Raw genomic sequence first — 21,397 nt, forward strand, 5'->3', positions numbered from 1 at the left:
GAACAACAAACAACACATCTATTATACCATTTTCATAATGGTTGGGTGTGAGATGCTATGATGGTTGTGTAAATGAGATTTATTCATGTTTTTGAAGAAATCAACTTTTAAAAATATAAATATGATTCCACAGAACAATTCCTCAAACTTGGTGAAAATATGGAGGAAATTATTATATGTTTCTACAAAACAGCAACAGCAATGAAAGCTGCTTTTTAAGCTACAGTATGATTTTGATTTCATAAAAATATTATTTTGAAAGATGATTGCAAGTAAAATATGAGTAAAACAATTTTTATGTCAAAGCCTATTTACAAAGCATAACAGAAATGCTTTATTCATACAATTTCTATGAAAAATAATGTATTATGCACACAAAGTTCATTATTCAAGCAGTCTTTATGCAGATGATTTCATGCATATCACAATATCTGAACATAATCACAGTTAAATATATCTTTTTTAAAATCAAAAGCCTTGAAGTTGAAAGGGCACATTTTATTAGCAAACGATACACTATGATTGACTTAGTAACCAAAATAGTATTATATGACCTTTTATAACTCCTTCCCTGCAGAATCAACACGCATCTTTCACTCCATAACAACTTCGGGCCTCACCAGTAACAAGTTCCTAGCAAATTATCTGAAGTATGTATCACAATAAGATTTTCAGCAATGTTCATGCATTGAAATCAATTTGGCTAAGTCCAAGCTTGTAGAACCGACCTGATCTACTTCCCATTTAGGCTTGGAAGCAAGGCAATTGAGGATACCATCCTCTAAGCAAAGGTATGCCTTATGATTTCGTTCTTTCACATCAGCACAAAGCATCGCTTCATTTTGCTCGTTGTGATGCTTCAAATTCACCAGATTTTATTGCAAGATTGAGAGCAGCTTGATATTTTTCTTCTAAGTTCGCAACCCTCATGAGGGTTGAGGGATTTGGTTTTGGAAGGTCATTCCCAGGATCTAAAAGTTTACTTAGGAAGTCCTGTAGTCTTTCTTGTTTTGGGCCTAAAATAAAGAAAATACATTCAAATAATTTCAGGGTAATGCTTGTGAAATAGTACAATATTATTATTCCCCTATTAATCACTTACATAATACATCTCTCCCAGGTGTATGCCAACTTTCTTTTCGATAGTCCCAAACAAAAATATTTATAACTTAATGCAATTTAGCTTTTTTACTTATGTATTTCAAGACTTCTGAGGTATCTCTCAGTGATGTGTGTTGGTAAAACTTTAGTTTTTCTTTTTTTTTTGCTCTATTTTCCAAAAACAGTCTTGTATAAAATGCTAACACTCTAGCTTTATTTCATGCATAAATATTTTAATGCGGAAATATAAAAACAATCTCCAGTTTTGAAAAACTTCAAAGAGTTGTACCATACGAAAGTCACATACAATTAATTTTAGTTCAGTTAATATTGTTTTTGAACGGCTAACTCATTAAAATGAAACTGCTATTCTTTATATTTTTCTGTTTACAATTTACTTTGATATTTAATCCATAATAAAGGTAAATTTTATGCATAACTCTCTTTCAATTATGTGTCATTTCTGGTAGGCTCTTTGCTACAACATTAAATGAGAGTTCAGTTTCAAAATTGCAACATTTTTCTGAGGATGATATTTCATCATTATCATCCAACATTTTAAACCACCAATGAATTTTAAGTGTGGAAGTGTCATAGATTCATCGGGACACACAGACAGAGAGACATTGCCTTTCATTTAAGTAGAGATATTTTTTACTGCGTTTTGATTGCTAAGAATTAAAATTCATTTATAACGAAATGCTGTCAATAGCAAGGACTCTAATTAAAGTTGGGAGCTCTCACAAGCTTGGGCTTTCACTACATCAAAAAATAGACTGAGAGACTTGGGACTCTTCAGCCATGGATAAGCTGTCAAATAAAAGTCTTACAGGGTTTATACTCTATTTGGATGAAAAAATTCCATGACTTTTCCAAAACTTTTCCATGACTTTATAAAAATTTTCACCACCTTGTTACATGAAAAGAATAGTACAATTTAATATCAATCCTGCCAATTTTTTTTTTGGAAATGAGCATCAGCAAAACTTTTACATGAATGCCACTACCTCATTGAAGCACTTACTTGTGATTGAAAAAATATCAGTGTTCACTAGAAAACCTAAGCTGTTCTTATTTGTCTTCACATAAATTTAAGTAAAAATACAGTGAATGGAATATAATGATGTTTAATGTCTAACTTTTTTTTTTGTAAACAGGCAGAATGATAATGAATGGGATAAAGGTTGAATGACTCATTAATAAGTTTCAATAAATTTGCTTTAAAATTTCCTTAGTATCAACAATGCATTTAATCATCCACATAACTTAACAGTATTTGGTTCTTTAAAGCCACATTCTGTAGTAAATTAATGTTTCTAAGCCAGATATTTAAAAAAAAAAAAAAAATCAGTGAATAGATCTTCTGATTTAAATGTCTTTTATTTGCACATATTCAAATGCATACTAATTAATAGGTTTAAAAATTCTAGAATATAGTGTTTTGATTCCTGACATTGAGTTTTGCAGGCCGTATGTTGGGCACTACTGTTTTAGAACATTAGAACTCCTCTATTTCTGTATGATATTGCCTTACTAAAGATCTTTAATTTCTAAAACCTTCAACAAATTAAGATAAACTCTGATAAATTTAATAATAAAGTTTTTATGAGTGATGGAAACGAATTGGGATGCAATCAAATTGCATTTTTGAGTGGGCGTGGCAAAATCAAGAATGTGCAAGTTCGCTACTACAGAATAAAAAATGTACGAAGTGTTGAAAATAATGGTAAATTCAAAATGAGTGATGTGCAAGCAATGAAATTACATCGTCAAAAAAGACGAATGGCTGTAACAGAAGTGGATGCAATGAGATTTCAAAATTCAGATTTGTTTTTGGGATCGTTCAATTTTCCAGTTTTAATAGCTTTTATATGCAATACTGTTAAATCACTCAAGATTTTTAATGCTCTTTTAGATACAGTTACTTTCTCTTTGCCCGATGCCCAGGCCATTAAAAAGTATGACATGCTAAGTTAAAAATAATTTGCAAGTTTTGATGCACTAATTTTTGAACAGAAGCATTCCATATACACAGTTAAAATGACGGAAACACTTTTTCTTTTATGGATGACTAAAAAAAACAGCACATGAGGTAAAATAAACAAAATATGGGGTACTTTTTGTTTTTGTCACCTATAACTCGCATAATTAAGAAAACAATAAAATTAAGCAAATAATAAAATTCAAGATTCTGGGATAATGATCATTTTAGATTAACAGTTTGAAACAAAATCTTAACCTGTGAATTTTAATTTTGAAAAAAAATCAGGAAGATGCCTCCTATTATGGAGTGTTACAAAAATAACTTTAGAAAACAAGTGTGCCCATTTCATTAATCGACTATATGAACTTGAAATAAACATTATTTCTTTTTTTTTTTTGGGATTACAAGCGAGCCTACATGAGCCTATTTGAAGCATTTTTTAAACCAAACCTACTATTCAACCCCTGATCATTTGAAGATGATCTTATGCAATAAACACACACAGCACCATTTTCATTTTTGCTTTCACTTCTCCATTCTTCTTCCTCTATAGAAAAAGAAATTTGTTTCCTACCATATTGAGTATTTTGCTTGATATTGGCTCTTACCCACATAGCACATTTCCCCAAACTGATTTTCATTCTTAATGAAATGCATTAGTTATACTCGAAATTGAATAAATACTGAAAACTCACACTGTTAAAGCACAGAAGAAATAATTACTTATAAAGTTCTAGTTTTCAATGTATGGGTCATTCTCACAGAAACTGTCATTTTCATGTCCGTGTAATAGTTTATGAATGTTTTATGACTCATACATATTTTTAAAGGTTCAAATGCTTTTCAGGATAGAGTTTAACACGATCATTAAAAGTGAAACGTCTATATTTTATTTTAAAATGCCTTTAATGCAAGTCAAAAGTACCCAAATGCCATTTTCTCACTTGTTCTCACAGTTAGTACAAAATAAGCAAAAATTGTTTCTAAGAAAAAAAAATGAAATTACATTTTTGTGGTTTTTATTTCAAAATAATAAAGCATTTAAGTCAAAAAAAACCTTTAAAGTTAAATTTTTAATAAAAAATAGCTCACATAATTATTTCTCAGTTTATCCCCAGGGGTTGATATCATTCCTGCACAACAGCATACCTGCCAACCAAAAAACATGTGGGTTTTTTTTTCAAAAATGGTTTTTTTGAAAAATTTCATTGTTTTCCCCCAGATATTTTCATAAATTTTACATATTATTACAAAAAGTAAAATCGAATTAATGCGAAGTAACTAGCAAAGCTTTATAGATAAATTAAATTTTATAAATTTGGAAACGTATTTTTTAAGGTTATGCAAGTTTACTAAATAGTTGATTTTATTTTTTCAAATCTATGCAGCTTTTCTATTAGTTACATAAACATACAAGGCAGACCAACTAAGTTTTTTTTAAATTACATAGAAAAAAAAATCCAAGTAGCTGTTTTTTTATTTATTCAATTATTATTTTTCAGTCTTTTGCATTTCAAAATAGTTCAAAAAGCATATTTCAACCAAAACTTCATATACTACCTAATTTACTCGATGACTTAAAATTTATTGAGATAGATTATGTACCATTGAAGCGATGCATAGTGTAAAAATATCCTAACACTAGAATATTTAAATGACAAGAGAAAAAAAAATAACTAAAGAAGTCCAAGAACATTTACAGTGGGCATAAAATTGCGCTTATACCTGCACACTTTTTGCTACCCCGATAGACAATGCAGTCAGAGCAAGAAAAGAAGATGTATAAAATTATGAAAACAGAAAACATCCATGTAAAAAAAAAAAAAAAAAAATCATGGCAAATTTTCACCTTTCAAAGAACTTTTTTGATCCCAATATAATAAAAGAAGTCTCATATATGAATGGTGGAGAGGAATCAATGACCATTAATTTTTATGACAGTATTCATTAATAAAATATGTTAAAAAAGTATTGTCATTTAAATTTGTACTGAGGCTTTTAATTAAAATGATTTTTTTTTCTTTGATAAAAAATTTTTTTTCCCAAATGCAATAAACCAATAGAAATAATGTCTGCAATGGAAAACACAATGATTTTCTTAAAAGCTACTTGTTCTATTTCTGTAATTGTTGTCATTGACACATTAGGTAAATAAGTTACATGATTTGTACCTTTTTTTAAAGTCTTTAAACAAAATATGTGTTGATCTTTTGATTTTTAAAGTTGTTTAATGTACACCAGACTTAGGATTCTTTGTAGATACTGCAAAATACTTTCCATGTTTAAGAATGCATGATTTTAATTTTACTTTTTTTAAATTATTTATTTATAGTAGATAGCTATGATTATGAGGAAATTAATTTGAGAGAATTTATTCTTGGGGATTTGTAATTAATAATATCTGAATTATCACAGTAAATTGTTTCTTTGATATTTATATCAAGACCCATTTACGTATTATTTTTTATAATAGTTAAAGATTTTCAAACAATATTCTCCTATAGAAATCTCTAAGTATGAGGAAATGAAATTACAAGATGGCAGTTCATATAAATGATACCACGCTTTTTTTCAACGCATTTGACCCCCTTCCCCTTCGTCAAAGTGTCACACTACACCTTACTCCTCCCCTTATCCTACGTCATATTTTTCGTAAACATATTGTGTTAATAACTGTGATGCCACTTTTAGTCACACTCGATTTTCCCCTTGTCATAATTTCATAAACCCGTCTCCCCCTCAATGACATCACTTGTGGATGATCTTTTTTGCTATGTCAAAACTAGATTATTAAACATTTTTTTTTAACACAATCACTAAAAAAAAAAATTACAATACAGTGCAGAACCTTTTATCCAAGAATCAAAAAACCAGGAAACTGGCAACTTTTTTCCGATTTTTCTCGCCATTTTTAAAAAATACACCATTCTGACAATTTTTGAAAAATGAAGCATTTTTTTGAAATAACAAAAAGAATATGAACGATTTCTTACTAAACTCCATATTACTCACATAAAACTCGGGAAAATGTTTGCAAACACTAACTTCAAATGGTTGTCCATTATGGAGGGCAAAATTTCCGAAATATTTTCTTGAATTAAAAAGTACATTCGTAACTCTGAAATTTTCGTGTTTTATTCTAACTGAAAGCTAAGGAAATGAATATTATCGCATTTTAATGCAGTATTTTATTGAATGGCCTCTAATTAAAGGCATTTGGCGTAAGTGACGTCGAAAAAGTGTGGGAAATGCCGAAAACCAGAGTCGCGAATTTTCCGAATAGTTAGTTGATCGTGAAATCAAGAAATCCATTAAACGCAAGACTAATAAGGCTGCAAGAACTCATAAATCAAATTTCTGTTGACATTAACGAAATGCAAAAGCAATAGTTATCAATAACTACCGTAATCGCAAACACAAAACCTTTACAAAAAATTAAAAAAAAAAAACGCAATCATGAAAGCAAATTCTTTTATACACTCTAGTAGAAAAATTGCACATTTAGGTTCAAAAACTTATTTTTTGCCCTTCCCTTTATTTTCTTTCGTTTTAAAACATCGAAAAGTGGTGGATTTTTTTTCTATTTTCCAAACAGAATGTGAAGGTCTCGGGTATTATGAGTTACGTATTATGAGAGATTAGCAGTGTTTTGGTGTTGAAATTATTCTCTCAGTATTAGTTTTTAATATTTCGATATTTATAAGCATTTCTGAACTGTTTTCTCATTTTAATATGCATAACTATTTATTATAGTAATTTAAGTCTTACAAACAATCAGCCAATAGCGCTTTTTAGCAATCCAAAAAACCGGGGAATATTTATAAGCATTTCTGAACTGTTTTCTCATTTTAATATGCATAACTATTTATTATAGTAATTTAAGTCTTACAAACAATCGGCCAATAGCGCTTTTTAGCAATCCTAAAACCGGGGAATTCAGATATCTGGGATAGGGACGGTCCCGAACTTGCCGGATAAATGGTTCTCTACTGTACTACTAAGTTTCCAATAGTAAATTTATTTCATAAAAACTGTCTTTTGGTGTCATTAGTGCATCTAATCACCCATGTAACTTGTTCATTAAAGTAAAGCCAAGCTTTTCAGTAAATTCATTTTTCTAAAACAGACTTTTCAGCTGGTCACAAGGGTCAGTTGCGCGAGCCGTATGTTGGGCACCACTGTTTTAGAGTACAGTAAAACCAGTGAAGTTGACCACCCTTTTAAGTTGACCGCTTTTTCCAGGCATGGAATTAGCCTTCATATAAAACAACCTTTGTAAGTTGACCACCTGTTTAAGTTGACCACTAAAGTAGTGCACCGCAAGTGGTCAACTCACGCAGGTTTCACTATATAAGAATTCTCTTATTTCTATGTTCTATTGCCTGACAAAAGTCTTCATTTTCTAAAGCCTACAACATATTCAGATAAACTCTGGTAAATTTAATAATGAATTTTTTACAAGTAGTTGAAACGAACCCGGATGCAATTGAATCACTTTTTGAGGGGGTGTGACAAAATCAAGAATATGCAAGTCCACTACTAACAGAATACAAAATATAAAAAGTGCTGAAAAAAATGGTTAATTCAAAATTAGTGACGCCCCAGTAGTAAAATCACATTACAAAAAGAAGCGGGCGGCTGTTACAGAAGCAGATGAAATTGGATTCCAAAACTCAGATTTGTTTTTGAGATTGTTCAATTTATATGCAATATTACTAAATCACTCAATATTTCTAATGGTCTTTTAGCTATTGTTACTTTCTTACTACCCAAGACAATTTTCAATGACTTAAAATAAATTTCCATGACTTTTAATGAAAATATTAATTTTCCATGACTTTTCCAGGTCTGAAATTTGTTTATTTTTTTCCATGACTTTCCAGGATTTCCATGACCCGTACGAATTTTGTAAAAATGAATAAGTCAACTGAGACAACAATTTAAAAGGAACAAAGGCTAAATCAAATATCAAAGAGAAAAAAAAAAAAAAAAAAAACTTAAATTTTGAATAAAACTTGTACATTTAAAATTTAAGAATGAGATACAAATTGATTTGTGACAGAAATTCTATCAACAAAATATTGATCAACTTTTGTTGTTAAAATAAGATGAGCAAAATTTAGTCTCCAATCCGTCAAAAAAGAGAAGTTACACAAATCAGATTATTTTCATAGTGAACACTACACATGGCAAGGACCAATACACATGGCAAGATAGCACAAACTTCTAGCAAATTTTGAGTGGGTGTCAATGGATGGGGAAAGAATGCAATTACAAATGCCAAAAATACTTGAATATGATGCAATAACAAATATGAAAGCAAGGCAAATTAGTTAACATTGCAATACAGTCAAACTCGCTTATGATTTAACCAAAACTTGGATTTAGCAAGGAAATCTGAAGTATTTGGTTGGTACAATGTTAATAACAGTATAACTCTTTTACCGCACAACTCCTGTCTAAAGCAAGCAGTATTTTTGCCGATTTATAAAATTTTTACTGATATGACTTCTAGATCAGCTTATTTTTCTCAGAAAAATTCCTTTGACAATCTGAAATCAACCAAAAGTCAATGATGAGTCATAAGTTCCGAGAAAAAATGATGACGGTCTTTTTACAAAAAAATTTATGGAGTAGAGAAGCATTTAAAATATATATATTTGCTGACCCCAATATGTAACTTTTTTCCGAACGATAACGATTTTAATAACGAGGTATACTTCCAAGGATATTTGTATATCAAATTCAAGCAAATGCAGATTTAAAAAAAAATGATGAAAGCGACGACAATAATAACAAATGTGAAGAAATAGTCAATGGCTTACGAAGTGCAGAAAAATCTGTTTTTGAAGTCAGAGGTGCAAATGTCGATTTTTTTCGGGTGCACAAGAAAGATACAACTAGACAGTAAGACAGTTTAAAGCAATTTAACTAGAAATAATAATAATAACAATAAGCAAGTGTGTATGAATTTGTGAATTTTTCAAACCCTCTTTCATAAACAAGAAGTCGGTTATAACAAGCAAATATCTCACTCACTATTACAAGTGAGTTCGACTGTAGTAAGCTTCAAGAAAACTGTTTGTTATGAAAAAAAAAAACACAAAAAGCAGAAAAAACAGTGATTAATAGTTAGTTGAGGATTTAAGTGCAGCAAGAGGGAAGCAAAAACAATCGCATACTTTGCTTACTTGCTATGTCATAACCCAACATAGAACACCAACGATTTCGTATGATTTCAGCCACTTCAATGTCTGTCTCTGCAGCATTAGGAGAAGTAAGGAACTCCATGCTTGGAAGTATGCTCTCATATGCTGTAGATAAAGCTTCTAATGCTCCTTTGGGATCCAAAGCTTCAAATTGACTAGCTACTATTTCATTTAATTTCTAAATGAGAGAAAAATGAATTATAATGCATTAATAAGAAGTTTTAAGCAATTTTTCAGGAGGTTTGCAACACATAACTGGAAAAATTATTTGTTTTTGTTATAGCCAATGTAAAGTTTAAAATTAGGGGAATGTGGGGTGAAGTGAAAGAGTTAAGATAGCTTACTTTTCTCAAAATGAACATATTGGTAATTCGTTCTGAAAATAATTGAACATAAAGAAAGAACAATATATTTTACAATAAAACGTGCATTGAAACATTATTTTTTATTTTTGGCAGTAAGTTTGCTCCTCGAAAAAAAAGTGGAAATTTTCCACTTTTTTTCCATGAGCAAATCGAAACATAAAATATTTTTTTTAATGAAACATTTTCTATTCAATCACTAGAGATATTTTTGATCAAATAGATGAGTAGATAAAAGAATGAATGAATAAATGAAAAGAACACCAAAGAATAAACCAAAAAAAAAGTTAATGAATAAAAAAGAATAAATGAAAAAATAAGGGAATTATTAAACAAAAGAATGTAAATGAAATGATATTTTAATGAATACATAAGTGATTTGATAAAAAACGGAATAAGTAAATAAAATGAACTATTTCACTTTGCCCAAATGGATTTGCCTAATTGTACAAAGCATTTACATTACAAATAAGCTTAACATTAAACAAATAAATACTATACTGAACATTAGGGTACCCCTGAACCCTGGGTGTTCTTCTGATTTCCTTGTATTGTAATAAATCTGAATTGTGGCATCTGTCTTATATGTCGGAGCAAAAGTCGTATTTCCATCTCAATGGGGCTCAGTCAAACGGAAGCTGCTTATATTAGCCTCAAAAATGGATTAACGCCTTCGTTATCCACCACCTTGGGTGCTCCAAGGGGCATCAGAAACAACATAATCATAGGTTTAACACTCATCGAAACAATTTGAGCTAACATAACTATTTAAGCATTACCTCTTGATTCATTACAATAGGAATGTTTATTTATTGCTGATTAAATACTAATTGCAGTCTGATCATTTGCTTTATCACTTTCATCAATACATCATGATCTGATTAAAAAAAAAACCCTATAAATTACTATTTGGTAATAACAAGTTGAATATTAGAACTTATATAGTAAACGCAGCAACGGACTGAATTTAAAACCCGTTTTCAACCCTGATTTTTGAGAATTCTTCACCAAAACAAACATTAGAAGCAGTAAAATGATTCAACGACTCTATTTATCAGAAAAAGTTAAGGCACAAAATTTAAACATTTTCTTTTGAAGAAATAACGTTAGAAAGGGAATTTTTACTCAAAACAGCTAAACTGCTAATGCGTCAATATTTTATTTTATTTACTATTTTATGAACTTTAGAAAATCCATATTAAGTACATAGTCGACTATTAGGTACATCAACCAAACAGTCATGGGTGCAAGTTTGGTGATGTGTTCAAGACGAAAAACATTTTCAGCCCCCCCCCCCTCCATGCATGTTTAATGAAAAAATTTATGTGTATAAATTTTGTAGATTTCAACAATGCCAGTTTTGGAATCTGTGTTTAATTAAAATTTTAAGTCTTTAAATTGTAATTTTTAAGCATTTTGATATCATAATTCCAAAAATCTGAAAATCGCCAAAAACCGGCGGTCGGGGCTGTCCCCCAGACTGCCCCCCCCCCTTCATTGTGTTTACTAAAGGTAATGTAAGTTTGTGTTTAGGATTTATTTTTCTATTCAAAGAGCGACTCCCCTCCCTACACTGCCAAAGACAACCGAAAGTTTTAAGACTTCAATTTCGAAAATGTTTCGAGAAAGACCTTTGATTTCTTTAACTTTTAACTCACTCAAAAATAGTCAAAATTGCATTTCAATACCTCAGCATGAAAAAATTTTCGGTAGAGAGAGCCCCACCCCCCAACTCCTTCCCCTAAGTTCCCTAAATTAGACTTAAATTTGCGGTTCCCCCTTTTCATCACCGAAGTTTTAAAAATTTAAGTTCTAAAATTTACAGAGAGAAAGCCTTCAAATTCCCTGTTCTTAAGTCCTCCAAAGATTACCTAAAAGCGGAGTTCTGAATACTTCAGCTTTGAATATTTTTCAGGGAAGGGGGACCCTGAACCCCAAGACGGTTTAAAGTTGCGCTTTTAACACTCCAGTTTCGGAATTTTGCCCCCTGAAGAGAGTCCCCCCCCCCTCTTGTCATTGCGAAAGACAGCCTAAAAATATTACGACTTCAATTACAAACACTTTTCGGGAAAGGGGGTCCCGAATTCCCTTTCTTTTAAGTCATTAAAGTACAGCCTCAAACAGTTTTTAATACATCATCTACAAAACATTTTCATGTTAGGACACCAAAACCATCTCTCATAAAGTGACCAAAGATTGCCTAAATTAGTGTTTTTAGGACTCCAGTTTTCGATTTTTTTTAAACCTCTCCCTCCCCACTTTTACATCATTAAAGACAGCCTAAACATTTTTAACTTTTAAATTTTTAAGAGTTTGCTGAGGAGAAAGCCGAAACCATTCCTAGCTTCAAAAATTGCTTTCAATTCAGTTTTTCGATATTTGATACTGGAGCCCTTGAGTAGCCCCCCCCCCCTCTTAGATTGTCCAAGATATAAACGTTTTAAGACCTCAGTATTATGGGTTAATTTGCGGACTTATTGCAAGAGCAATGTTTTTTCTCAAACTCATGCTGCCGTTATTTTCTCGTTTCCTCTCTCCCACCCCCATATTTCCATTCTAACGAGTGTTAGATTGAATGACATTGGAATTTAGTTATTCCTCAAGTTTTTGTCAAAAATGCAGGAACGGTTACCCATCGCTGTTTTAAACCAGCTTGAAATCCTCCCCCCTCCCCCCGATTCTTTCGAAAATTCCCATTTTCATTAAAATCTTCAAAATCCCTGATACTTCCCGTGTTACCAGGTATGTGGACGATCTTTGCAGTGGCGTAAACATTTCATCATGTCAGCAATCACACTCAATCGGTGATTCAGATTCAACTCTAAGACATTTTAAGTGCACACATAATTTTCATTTATGCGTGTCAAGTCAAACACTCAATTTTTCTTTTTCAAGTAAAAACTGAAAGAAAGTATTCGAATTTCTTTGCGTCCTGACCTCTGTCTCGGAAATTTTGTCCAAGACGGAAATCCGTCCTGAGACCGAAGGTCTTGCACCCATGGTATAGAACCAGTGGTCAATCTGCCATGGCCGACTATTGGGAAATGCATAAGAATTCAATACCCAGTCGTCGGCCACCCCTCTAAAAATTATTGAGTCTAAGAAGGAGTTTATTTTTTAAACTAAAATGTTATGTTATACCATCCATTAAAACATAAGTAAAAGCAAATTTACAGTAGAACGAAAAAAAAGAAGGGTACTTAACATTTAAAGATGATGTGCCTTAACAAAAAAAATAAGCAGACTTGCAAACTAGTATGATGGACACACCATTCAAAATAAAATGACTCATTACTACTTAATGAAAAGTAATTACAATTTCACTGTTATTGGATGATAATTGGGGACAAGTAAAGGAATGCATCATATCCAATTTTGAGCTATGCATATTCTATTTATAAGCAGTTTTATGTTCCTGTGGCTGACTACTAGAGCACTTACCCTTCATAGAGATAAACTTCTCATAACCATAATGTTCTAAAGACATGATAAAATATTAAATGGTAAAACTGTAATGAGAATTTAAAGTAAACTTTTGAATATCACAGGATTTTTATCATGGCATTGATGTACAATATTACCCTTGATTGAATATTCTTAAAGTAATGATGGAGGATACCTGTTTTAAGCATACAAACCTTGCAACATTACTGCTTACATATTTCTATATTCATTGTTTCCAGGTTTGATATTAAAGCCGTTTTTAACATTAATACTAAATGAAAGTTCAAAAAAAGTTTGATTCATTAAAATTCTCCCCAACACCCTAAAATTAAGTGTTATTGTTCAATTATTTCAATTCATATGATTATAGTAAAAATAATATTGATCAAAAATACTTTCCATCACCATCAAAAACTTTCCCCTCAAACATGTATTTGGGATTGGAAATAAGAAGGAACAAACTTGAAAAAGGAGGAAATAATCAGACAAATTTCACAAATTGTACTCCTGCTCAAAGGAAATGTAAATTTCAGATAATCGATATTATGCTTACCAGAGCACTGTGTCTTCTATAATGTTGCAGCAACTTAGCATCGAGGCCTCTTCTATCACCTGGTAAGTTCAGTAGAGCAGAATTCAATTGGCAACAACAAGTGAAATATGTTAGAGCATTGTGATAGCTATAAAAAATAAGAAATACATTATGAATTAACTCTGTAAAAGAAAAACAAAACTTTGTACAAATATCATCTATTTGCACACTACGAAATTAAAAAATGCATCCAAGGCCAGATTAAGATATTGAGGGGCCCAAGGCCAAATACTGTTTTGGAGCCCCCTGTATTCAGACTTTATAACTTTAGCCCTTGGCTGAAACAATTTTAGCCATAGACTAAAGTAATTTCATTCATTTGGGGACCCTTGGCCATGGCCTAGGTTGCCTATTCAGTAATCAGGCCCTGAATGCACCACATTGAAATAACAGATACAATCAACCCTCATTTATCAGGGCTAGTCCATTCTAGACTCGACTGCAATACATGTATCTAAGAGAAGTTGAATTTTTTATTAATAAATCAAATATTTTCCACGTTAGAGGATTCAAAACTTCTTACAACTTTGGAAATACATATTTTAACATAATTAGAGCTCAAAATGAAATAACACCCTTTAGCCCTCATTGCACTTGTTTTTCCCAATCTATAATACAAAATATGAGCATTATATGTAGTAAATATCACTGTTATAATTTCTATAAAAGTATACAAACTAGCCTCTTACATACTACTATTACCCTATGAATACAATGCAGCTTTTTCAGGACAAAACAAGTGTCAATGAGTGACAGTATCTTTCCCACCCCACTTTGCTTTCTTAGCCAATTGAAGGTAATTCTTTCTGCTTGAAAAGCAAGTACAGTCGACAATCAATAACTCGAAACCTTATAACTCAAATATTCCTCTATCTCGAAGTTTTCATTCAATTCCAAAATAATTTAGTGTTTTCAACACCAAGATTTATCTGAAATGTTATGAGACCATATCTTGACTATATCTCAAGTGCTTGAGACTATATCTCAAATGCCTTCCTTTTAAGTCAAAATGTTTACAAAATTTTGACTTTCCTTTTATGCATACAAATCAAGTTAAAAAAGAAAAGTTTTATTTTCCCTTTTACACATTGCTTTGCTTATCAGCTTAACTGAAAGGGATAATTTATATGCAATGGTGCTCCTTAAGAAGCACAATATTGCAAAATTGCTTGAAAAATAGCCGATTAGGCTACTTCTTGCCGTGACTAATGACCTAACATTTGATTGCTGGATATTCTTTAATAGACTTAAATTTGGGCAAAAATAAAAAAAGTAGCCTTTATTTTGTGAATGACTTGAATAGTTTTTCCTTTAGGACTAAAAGACATTTAAAAGCAGTGCGAATTGACCTTAAGAGAAAAGAAATTGGGTCTACGACAGCTGTTGCTAAAACTGCATTAAGAGCTTTGGTTCAGTAAACAGCAATGATAGTGAGGCTAAAGGGACCGACAAATAAGATAATCTTGAAATCTTTGTTGAAGAGTTGAGCAAATATTTTACTCCAGTACCAGAAAAATTTGAAAAATGCAGATAAGTCGAATTGTATTAACAAACTTAACATTTCAAAATGCAATAAAAAAGTGTAAGCAGCGAAAAACGACTTCTTTTTGTATTATAACAAAATTTATTCTCTGAAGATATTTTCATAAGCATTAACTAATTTTATTCACACTGGAAGTGATATAGTCTGTTATGCACTATTCCTGAAAAAGAAGCTAAAAATTCTTGAGGAGGTTGGAAACAGAATTTCTGATAACTCGAAGGCTTTAGCTGGACCCTTGGGTTATTCAGAGTTGACTGTAGTTGAATAACATTTACAAATGCATTTTTCTCCTTGCAACGATATAGTGATATATGCTTCAAGTGTTTAACAGTTAAAAGCAGATAATGATTCTTGATATTCTTCAGATTTTTCATAAATCCCTTTTGCTTCTTATTTGGCTCTCCTATAACCCCTCAGACAATTAAAAACAATATTTTATTACTTTTGTGAAGGAAAGTCAACATAAGCCTGTTATAAAAGGCTAATTAATGTGTTTTAAAAACGAAGATGAAGTGAAGCCGTAATAGTCGAACCAGGATGTGACAAGGGTTGTACATGAGTATTGTTTAAGGGGGCATTCATTAATTACGTAAGGGTCCTGAGGGGAGGGAGGATAGAAAATTCTCTACATAACCTTATTTTTTTTGGGGGGGGGGGGGGCAAACCCATTCTCCATTGTTTTCACCGTAACATTTTCCAAGTTGATATTTCATATTAGAAATTGCGCAGTCAAGTGGTATGACAGGGATCATATTTCATTTATGCCTGGAAGTTAAAAAACCATTTAGGATGAGCTGTTTTTTACTTGCTTTACAGAATAAATAGTGTAAAATATAACAAAAGAATTGAACTATGTATGGTATATTTTGTTTTTAAAATTTCCAAAACCATGTATGTAATTAATGAATGGCCCGTAAGCTACCAACAAGCATGAAAGAGAGTACACTTACTTTTTTTGATTATGGTAGCTGTCAACTCCAACAACAAAAAGACTAACCATTCTGCGAAATTTCTGGTACTCTAAGTGCCACTGATTGTAATTTTCAAAATGATCATCTTTAAAAGAATGTTGCAAGGTTTCCAGTTTAAGGATAGCTGCTTCCTTAACAAGGCGACCTCTGTAGGTAAAGACAAATATGGAAAGTGAGTATATATTAAGAATATTACAAACTTGTATTGGTATTGTAAACATTTTAATGTTTGTTTTTCTAAAAAATCAGGAAAGAACTATGAGGCAGTCGACGTGAATTACCTGAACTTGATAGCTCATATCAACTGCTTTGAAGAGAAAAGGTTGTTTGAATCAAATACTATAATAATATATTGAAAAGAGAAAATTTAGCTTTGCAATTGAATGTATAAATTTTATTGAAAGAGAAAACCAATTCTATTAGTAGTATTTACTTGCCTAGCTTGTAGTTGAAACTTTGACAAACGTCTTAATTGTGACATCTAAAATGTGAAGTTTTTAATCTCATATCCAGTAAGGCACTGAACCTAATATATTAGAAACCTTTCTAGCATGGACAGATGGTAAAACAAACACTGACACTATTTTGGGAGATAATTACATTGATGGATCCTTACCGAGCGCATTATTTTGGGAGCCAGAAACTAACATAAATTAAATAACAAGCAAAAGAAAGTATACGTTTGAGCAGTTAGGGAATATTTTAGTTCAGGGTTCTCCAACCTATGGCCCGTGAGTCGGATCCGACCTGCAAGCAGCTTTTGTCCGGCTCGCGGGAAGCTTCCAAATTTATTTTTTCCCCCCAGAACTTCACCGTTAATTTAAATCATTTTTTAATCCTATTTTACTGTTAACTACGAATGCAGAACCCATCCCTTTTTTTGCTCTTTCCGAGAAAAAATATCTTTTCTCCGGGCCACATCCGGGCCTCTGGCATTTCATGGCCCCAGGGAAAACCTGCGCTAACTCCTGTCTTCACATGTTTCATTAGCCGTCAGCTCAGCCTGAGAGGGAGGCTGACACCAGATTTAAATGTTTATTGCCATACTTTAATGCTAGATTCTGAATTTTGCGAAATAACTTGATAACAGAAAACGAAAGTCTCCCACAAATAGCGTTTTAACCAGAACATCATTTATTGTAGATTAATCTCTTTGTTTTTTATTTTCATAATTTTGTTCCTTTATGCACATGTGACTTTTTATTTAGCTAAGAAATATGGGAAAGTGAGTTCCCAACCCCTTAAGAATTCTACTTAGAAAGGACGATTTTCGCTCAAGTTGGCTTTTTTTTGCTAATACCACGAAGCAGTTTGGCTCATTTTTCTAAATTTTACCTACTTCCATTTTACAGTTCTCTGCCAGAAAAAGACTTCAAGAACTTAAAAAATCATGCTAGAGCGATGTTTTCTCTTTCTGCATCCACTTACAAGTGTGAGCAGATGTTTTCAAAACTGAAGTATATTAAATCTAAGTATAGATCTTCTTTATCAGACAAACATTTAAAATCCCTCTTATTGATTGGAAGAACGAAGTTTGTCCCTGAATGGAGTGAAATTTTAAGTGGTAAACAAATGCAATCTTCTCATTAATCTTTCATCTTTTAAAATTTTTTTAAAAGCTTTACACATTTTGTGTTCTCATCTATTTCCAAGTTTTTAATCTTTTAATCATCATTAATTCAATGAAATAAATCTGTAGTACATTGCAATAGTTTTGTCTAGTACCAATCACTCATTAGCCTTTAAAAAAATCTTCCATTTTATTTTGCGACAAAGAACGCTTTTTATTTCAGTTTTCTGAACAATTCTAAATTTCACAAAATTCCCTATCGTTATATTATAAGAGCTTTATGAGAATTGGAAATATAATTTAATTTAGCTAACAGCAAATATGTATAAGGAAATATAACTTAGAAGCAAGCCCAGAAATTTTCAAAAACCACCAGAGAGCTATGTGTATGAAAATATATATGAATATATTCGCGATGCATGGTGGGGGGGGGGGGGGCTGCTGCTGAATAGACCATCTGAGCTAAAATATTCTTAGACTAGCCCGCCTCACATCCAAAAATTTGCAATGTGGCCCGCGAGCGAAAAAGGTTGGACATTCCTGTTTTAGTTTAAACATTAATAAACACATTGAGTGACACCTAGTCCTGAGTCTAGACTTCTATTCAGGTGGTTTATGGCCTTAAATGTGATAGTGCTACAAACCTTTTTCACTTTATGTACATCCATCTTTAAGGCTTTACTTAACATGTTTTGCACTTTAAAAATTATATATTATAGGTCTCATTCAGTACATTCATTATTATTATTATTATTATTAACTCGAAGAAAAAATGAACAATATTTTTGTTTTCTCTCCCTGATAGAGAAACCAATTTTCGAATGTGAAACTGTAAGAGTTTTAGCAATAAATGATCGACAGCAGCAAAAAAACATGATCTTTTGCAAATTTAATTTATAAAACACAAAACAGAGCAAAACATTTTAAGAGCAAATGATTAATTTCTCGTTAAAAAGGTACTAATTCAATGACTGATGAAACAAATATAAATTAAGAGATTAAGACACATAACGGCTACAACAAAAACATACTTTTGAAAATCATCTAATTCCGGAACCAAAAACTGCTCTAAGATAGACCATGTAAGATGAGGTTCTGGAGACTGAGAATTTGTGAGAATATATGCCCCTATATGTTGAAGACGAGAATCATCTGTAGTTGCAGGAAGTCTTGCCAGCCTCCTCAGGCGCGATGTTTCCGTACGAAGAAGCTAAAGAAAATATATAAAAATAAGAACTAAGATTATTTACATAAAAAGAATGAAATTTTTTTCAAATATGAAATTATGCTCTAATTGCTTACAAAAATAAGAGTTAACATTTCAACGACATGTTTTATTTCTAAAATGCACATGAAAAGAAAAAAAATCAACAAAAATCATAATCACAAATCTAAACCCTTAACACAAATCACAATCGCAAAGATGAAACCTTTTTATACTAGAGTTGGAAAGAAAATTAATATGGCTGTAAGAAATTAGGGAAGCAAATTATACATACAGTCAACTCTCGATATTTCAACCAAAGTTTTTGGATGGTCCTAAATTGCTGTAAATGTTGAATAATAGAATTAATTTTCTTTGATAAAATTTTTTAAACTCCACTCTGCTTATCTCAAGAGGTGCTCTTTTAACATTCAGTGACCAGATTTTGGCTAGTTTGATTTTTAGAGTGAAAATTTTTCACATTTCACACGAAACTAACCAACTACTTGCATTCAAAATGTTTGAGGAAATTTCTGTGACTGTTTTTTACCATTTGGTCCATCAGCAGGGGTCATTGAGCACTTTGATAGTCAAAAAATAGGAAAATTAGGATATTTTCACAAAAAAGTATAGATACTATCATGAAAAGTCTTTTTTTTTTGTAATTTCTGTCCCCATACACAAAAATTGCATTTTAAATTAACAAATATTTTTATGTGAAAATACTAATGTTTATTTGAAAACCTGGTACTACTTAACACTAGAATTACGGGGGAAAAAAAAAACATTCATTTACTTAAATATTTGGGTTCAAAACTGTTTTCTACAAAATTTAAAAAATTATTCATTAAATTTATTATAGATTTCTAAAATGTTTTTAACCGTTTAACCGCAGAACCATTGACGTAAGATCAAATTTGAGTAATTTTTGGAAATTATGTCTATTTATGTCTAGTAAATACAGAAATAAAATAAAATTTCCAGAAATTTTTTTTTACTATGTTTTTCAGTGTGTTCCATTTTTGGAACATTGGCGCTTTGCATGAAGTTTTTTTTTTTTTTTTTTTTCAGAGAATTTTTTTAAACTAAGAGGTTTTGAATGCGATTTTTATCTTAGCATACTTTATTACGGAAAAAATAATATTTTAAATTGCATTTATGTATATACCAGAATTCAGAAAATCCAATACAGAAATATCTAATGCCCATGATATGAAAGGAAACATTGCTGGTGAAGTCGTTTGTCGCAATGAAAACATTTCTTAGTCTTATTTTTTTTGCACACCTCACAATGTCCTTGAGATGCAGATACAATATAATGTCCATCAGACATTTTTGATTGTTTATGTAAATGACAACGAAGCCCTGGATGACTTTCCACTCGTACTTTTCTTCTTAGGAGGTGAGTTGTTATTTCTCTTCGGAACTCTAAATGCTTCATCTTGACTTCGTGTAACTCACAATGAAGTAACCAACTAGCTACAACTGAAATATTCAGAGCATTACTAAAAAGATTCCAAGATTCCACCACCATTTTTTACTCCTCAAATGAGGTCTGTAGCTCCCTAAAAGTTTATCCAAGACGTACACCCCCCCCATTCCTTCATTGTATCTCTTGATAAGATGAGGTTGTGGCACATCTATCTTGCATTTCTGCGCATTTGAGTGACGTTTTACAGATGCAAGTGGCTCATGTGTATAACAATTAGATGCTACTGTAACTACTGCATTATCATTTCAGCTGCACATGTACACTGATCCATCAGATCGATAGTCAAAATTTCCTTGATCTTCTTTAGAAAGGGCTTTTTTGGATTTCAATGGACAATGGCCAGTTCGGTTTTCACGAATTGTTCCTGTTGCTCGTACACCTTTTTTTGATAGCTGAGAAATTAAGTCATATGATGTAAAAAAGTTATCAAAGTATACTCAGGGCTCCCAACACATTTTAGCTTCAGAAAAGGGTAAAAGAGGACCATTTTCAATCAAAAAGGGGACTAAAGAGGACCAGTTAGGATCAAAAACAGGACCTTGGGAGGACCACTCATAGTTAAAATTATTTTTATGTTTTTCTGCCTTGTAATGCTTAATAGCGTTGTCCCTTCTCAACCAATATTACTCTATCATATACCAAACAAAAAACGTTATTCTTTTGTTGTTTTCCCCAGTCTCTAATTTTGTTCCCATCTTCATCAGTTTCATCTAACCATTTGCTGAGAAATTTGCACTTCCCCCATGACTCAGACTGAAACCTAAAAAATATTGTTGTGATTTTCAACAAAGCTACAACCCCAGTAGCAGAAACTTTCTAGCCAGTCTGCGACACTATTTTGGGCAGTTGAAAATAATCTGCAGCATTATTATCAGATTTAGTCATTTTAAGTTTTCATAAAATACACAAGTAAAGGTCAAGACTC

At 31.6% G+C, this 21,397-nt stretch overlaps 1 protein-coding gene across 1 annotated transcript in view; it reads right to left on the bottom strand.

Annotated features, from left to right (window-relative positions):
* Nucleotides 1-216: 216 nt before the first annotated feature.
* The window catches only part of LOC129226759 (ubiquitin carboxyl-terminal hydrolase 25-like), a 106,312-nt gene continuing 85,131 nt past the window's right edge, over nt 217-21,397 (bottom strand). Inside the window, exons 18-22 of the mRNA XM_054861389.1 lie at nt 18,808-18,986; nt 16,186-16,353; nt 13,654-13,780; nt 9,268-9,472; nt 217-1,016 (exon numbers count right to left, since the gene is read on the bottom strand). Of these exons, the coding sequence (XP_054717364.1) occupies nt 838-1,016; nt 9,268-9,472; nt 13,654-13,780; nt 16,186-16,353; nt 18,808-18,986 (858 nt within the window). The 3' untranslated portion in view covers nt 217-837. The remainder of the gene's footprint in view (nt 1,017-9,267; nt 9,473-13,653; nt 13,781-16,185; nt 16,354-18,807; nt 18,987-21,397) is intronic.

Source organism: Uloborus diversus, chromosome 7 (assembly GCF_026930045.1).
Source record: "Uloborus diversus isolate 005 chromosome 7, Udiv.v.3.1, whole genome shotgun sequence".
Lineage (NCBI taxonomy): Eukaryota > Metazoa > Arthropoda > Arachnida > Araneae > Uloboridae > Uloborus > Uloborus diversus.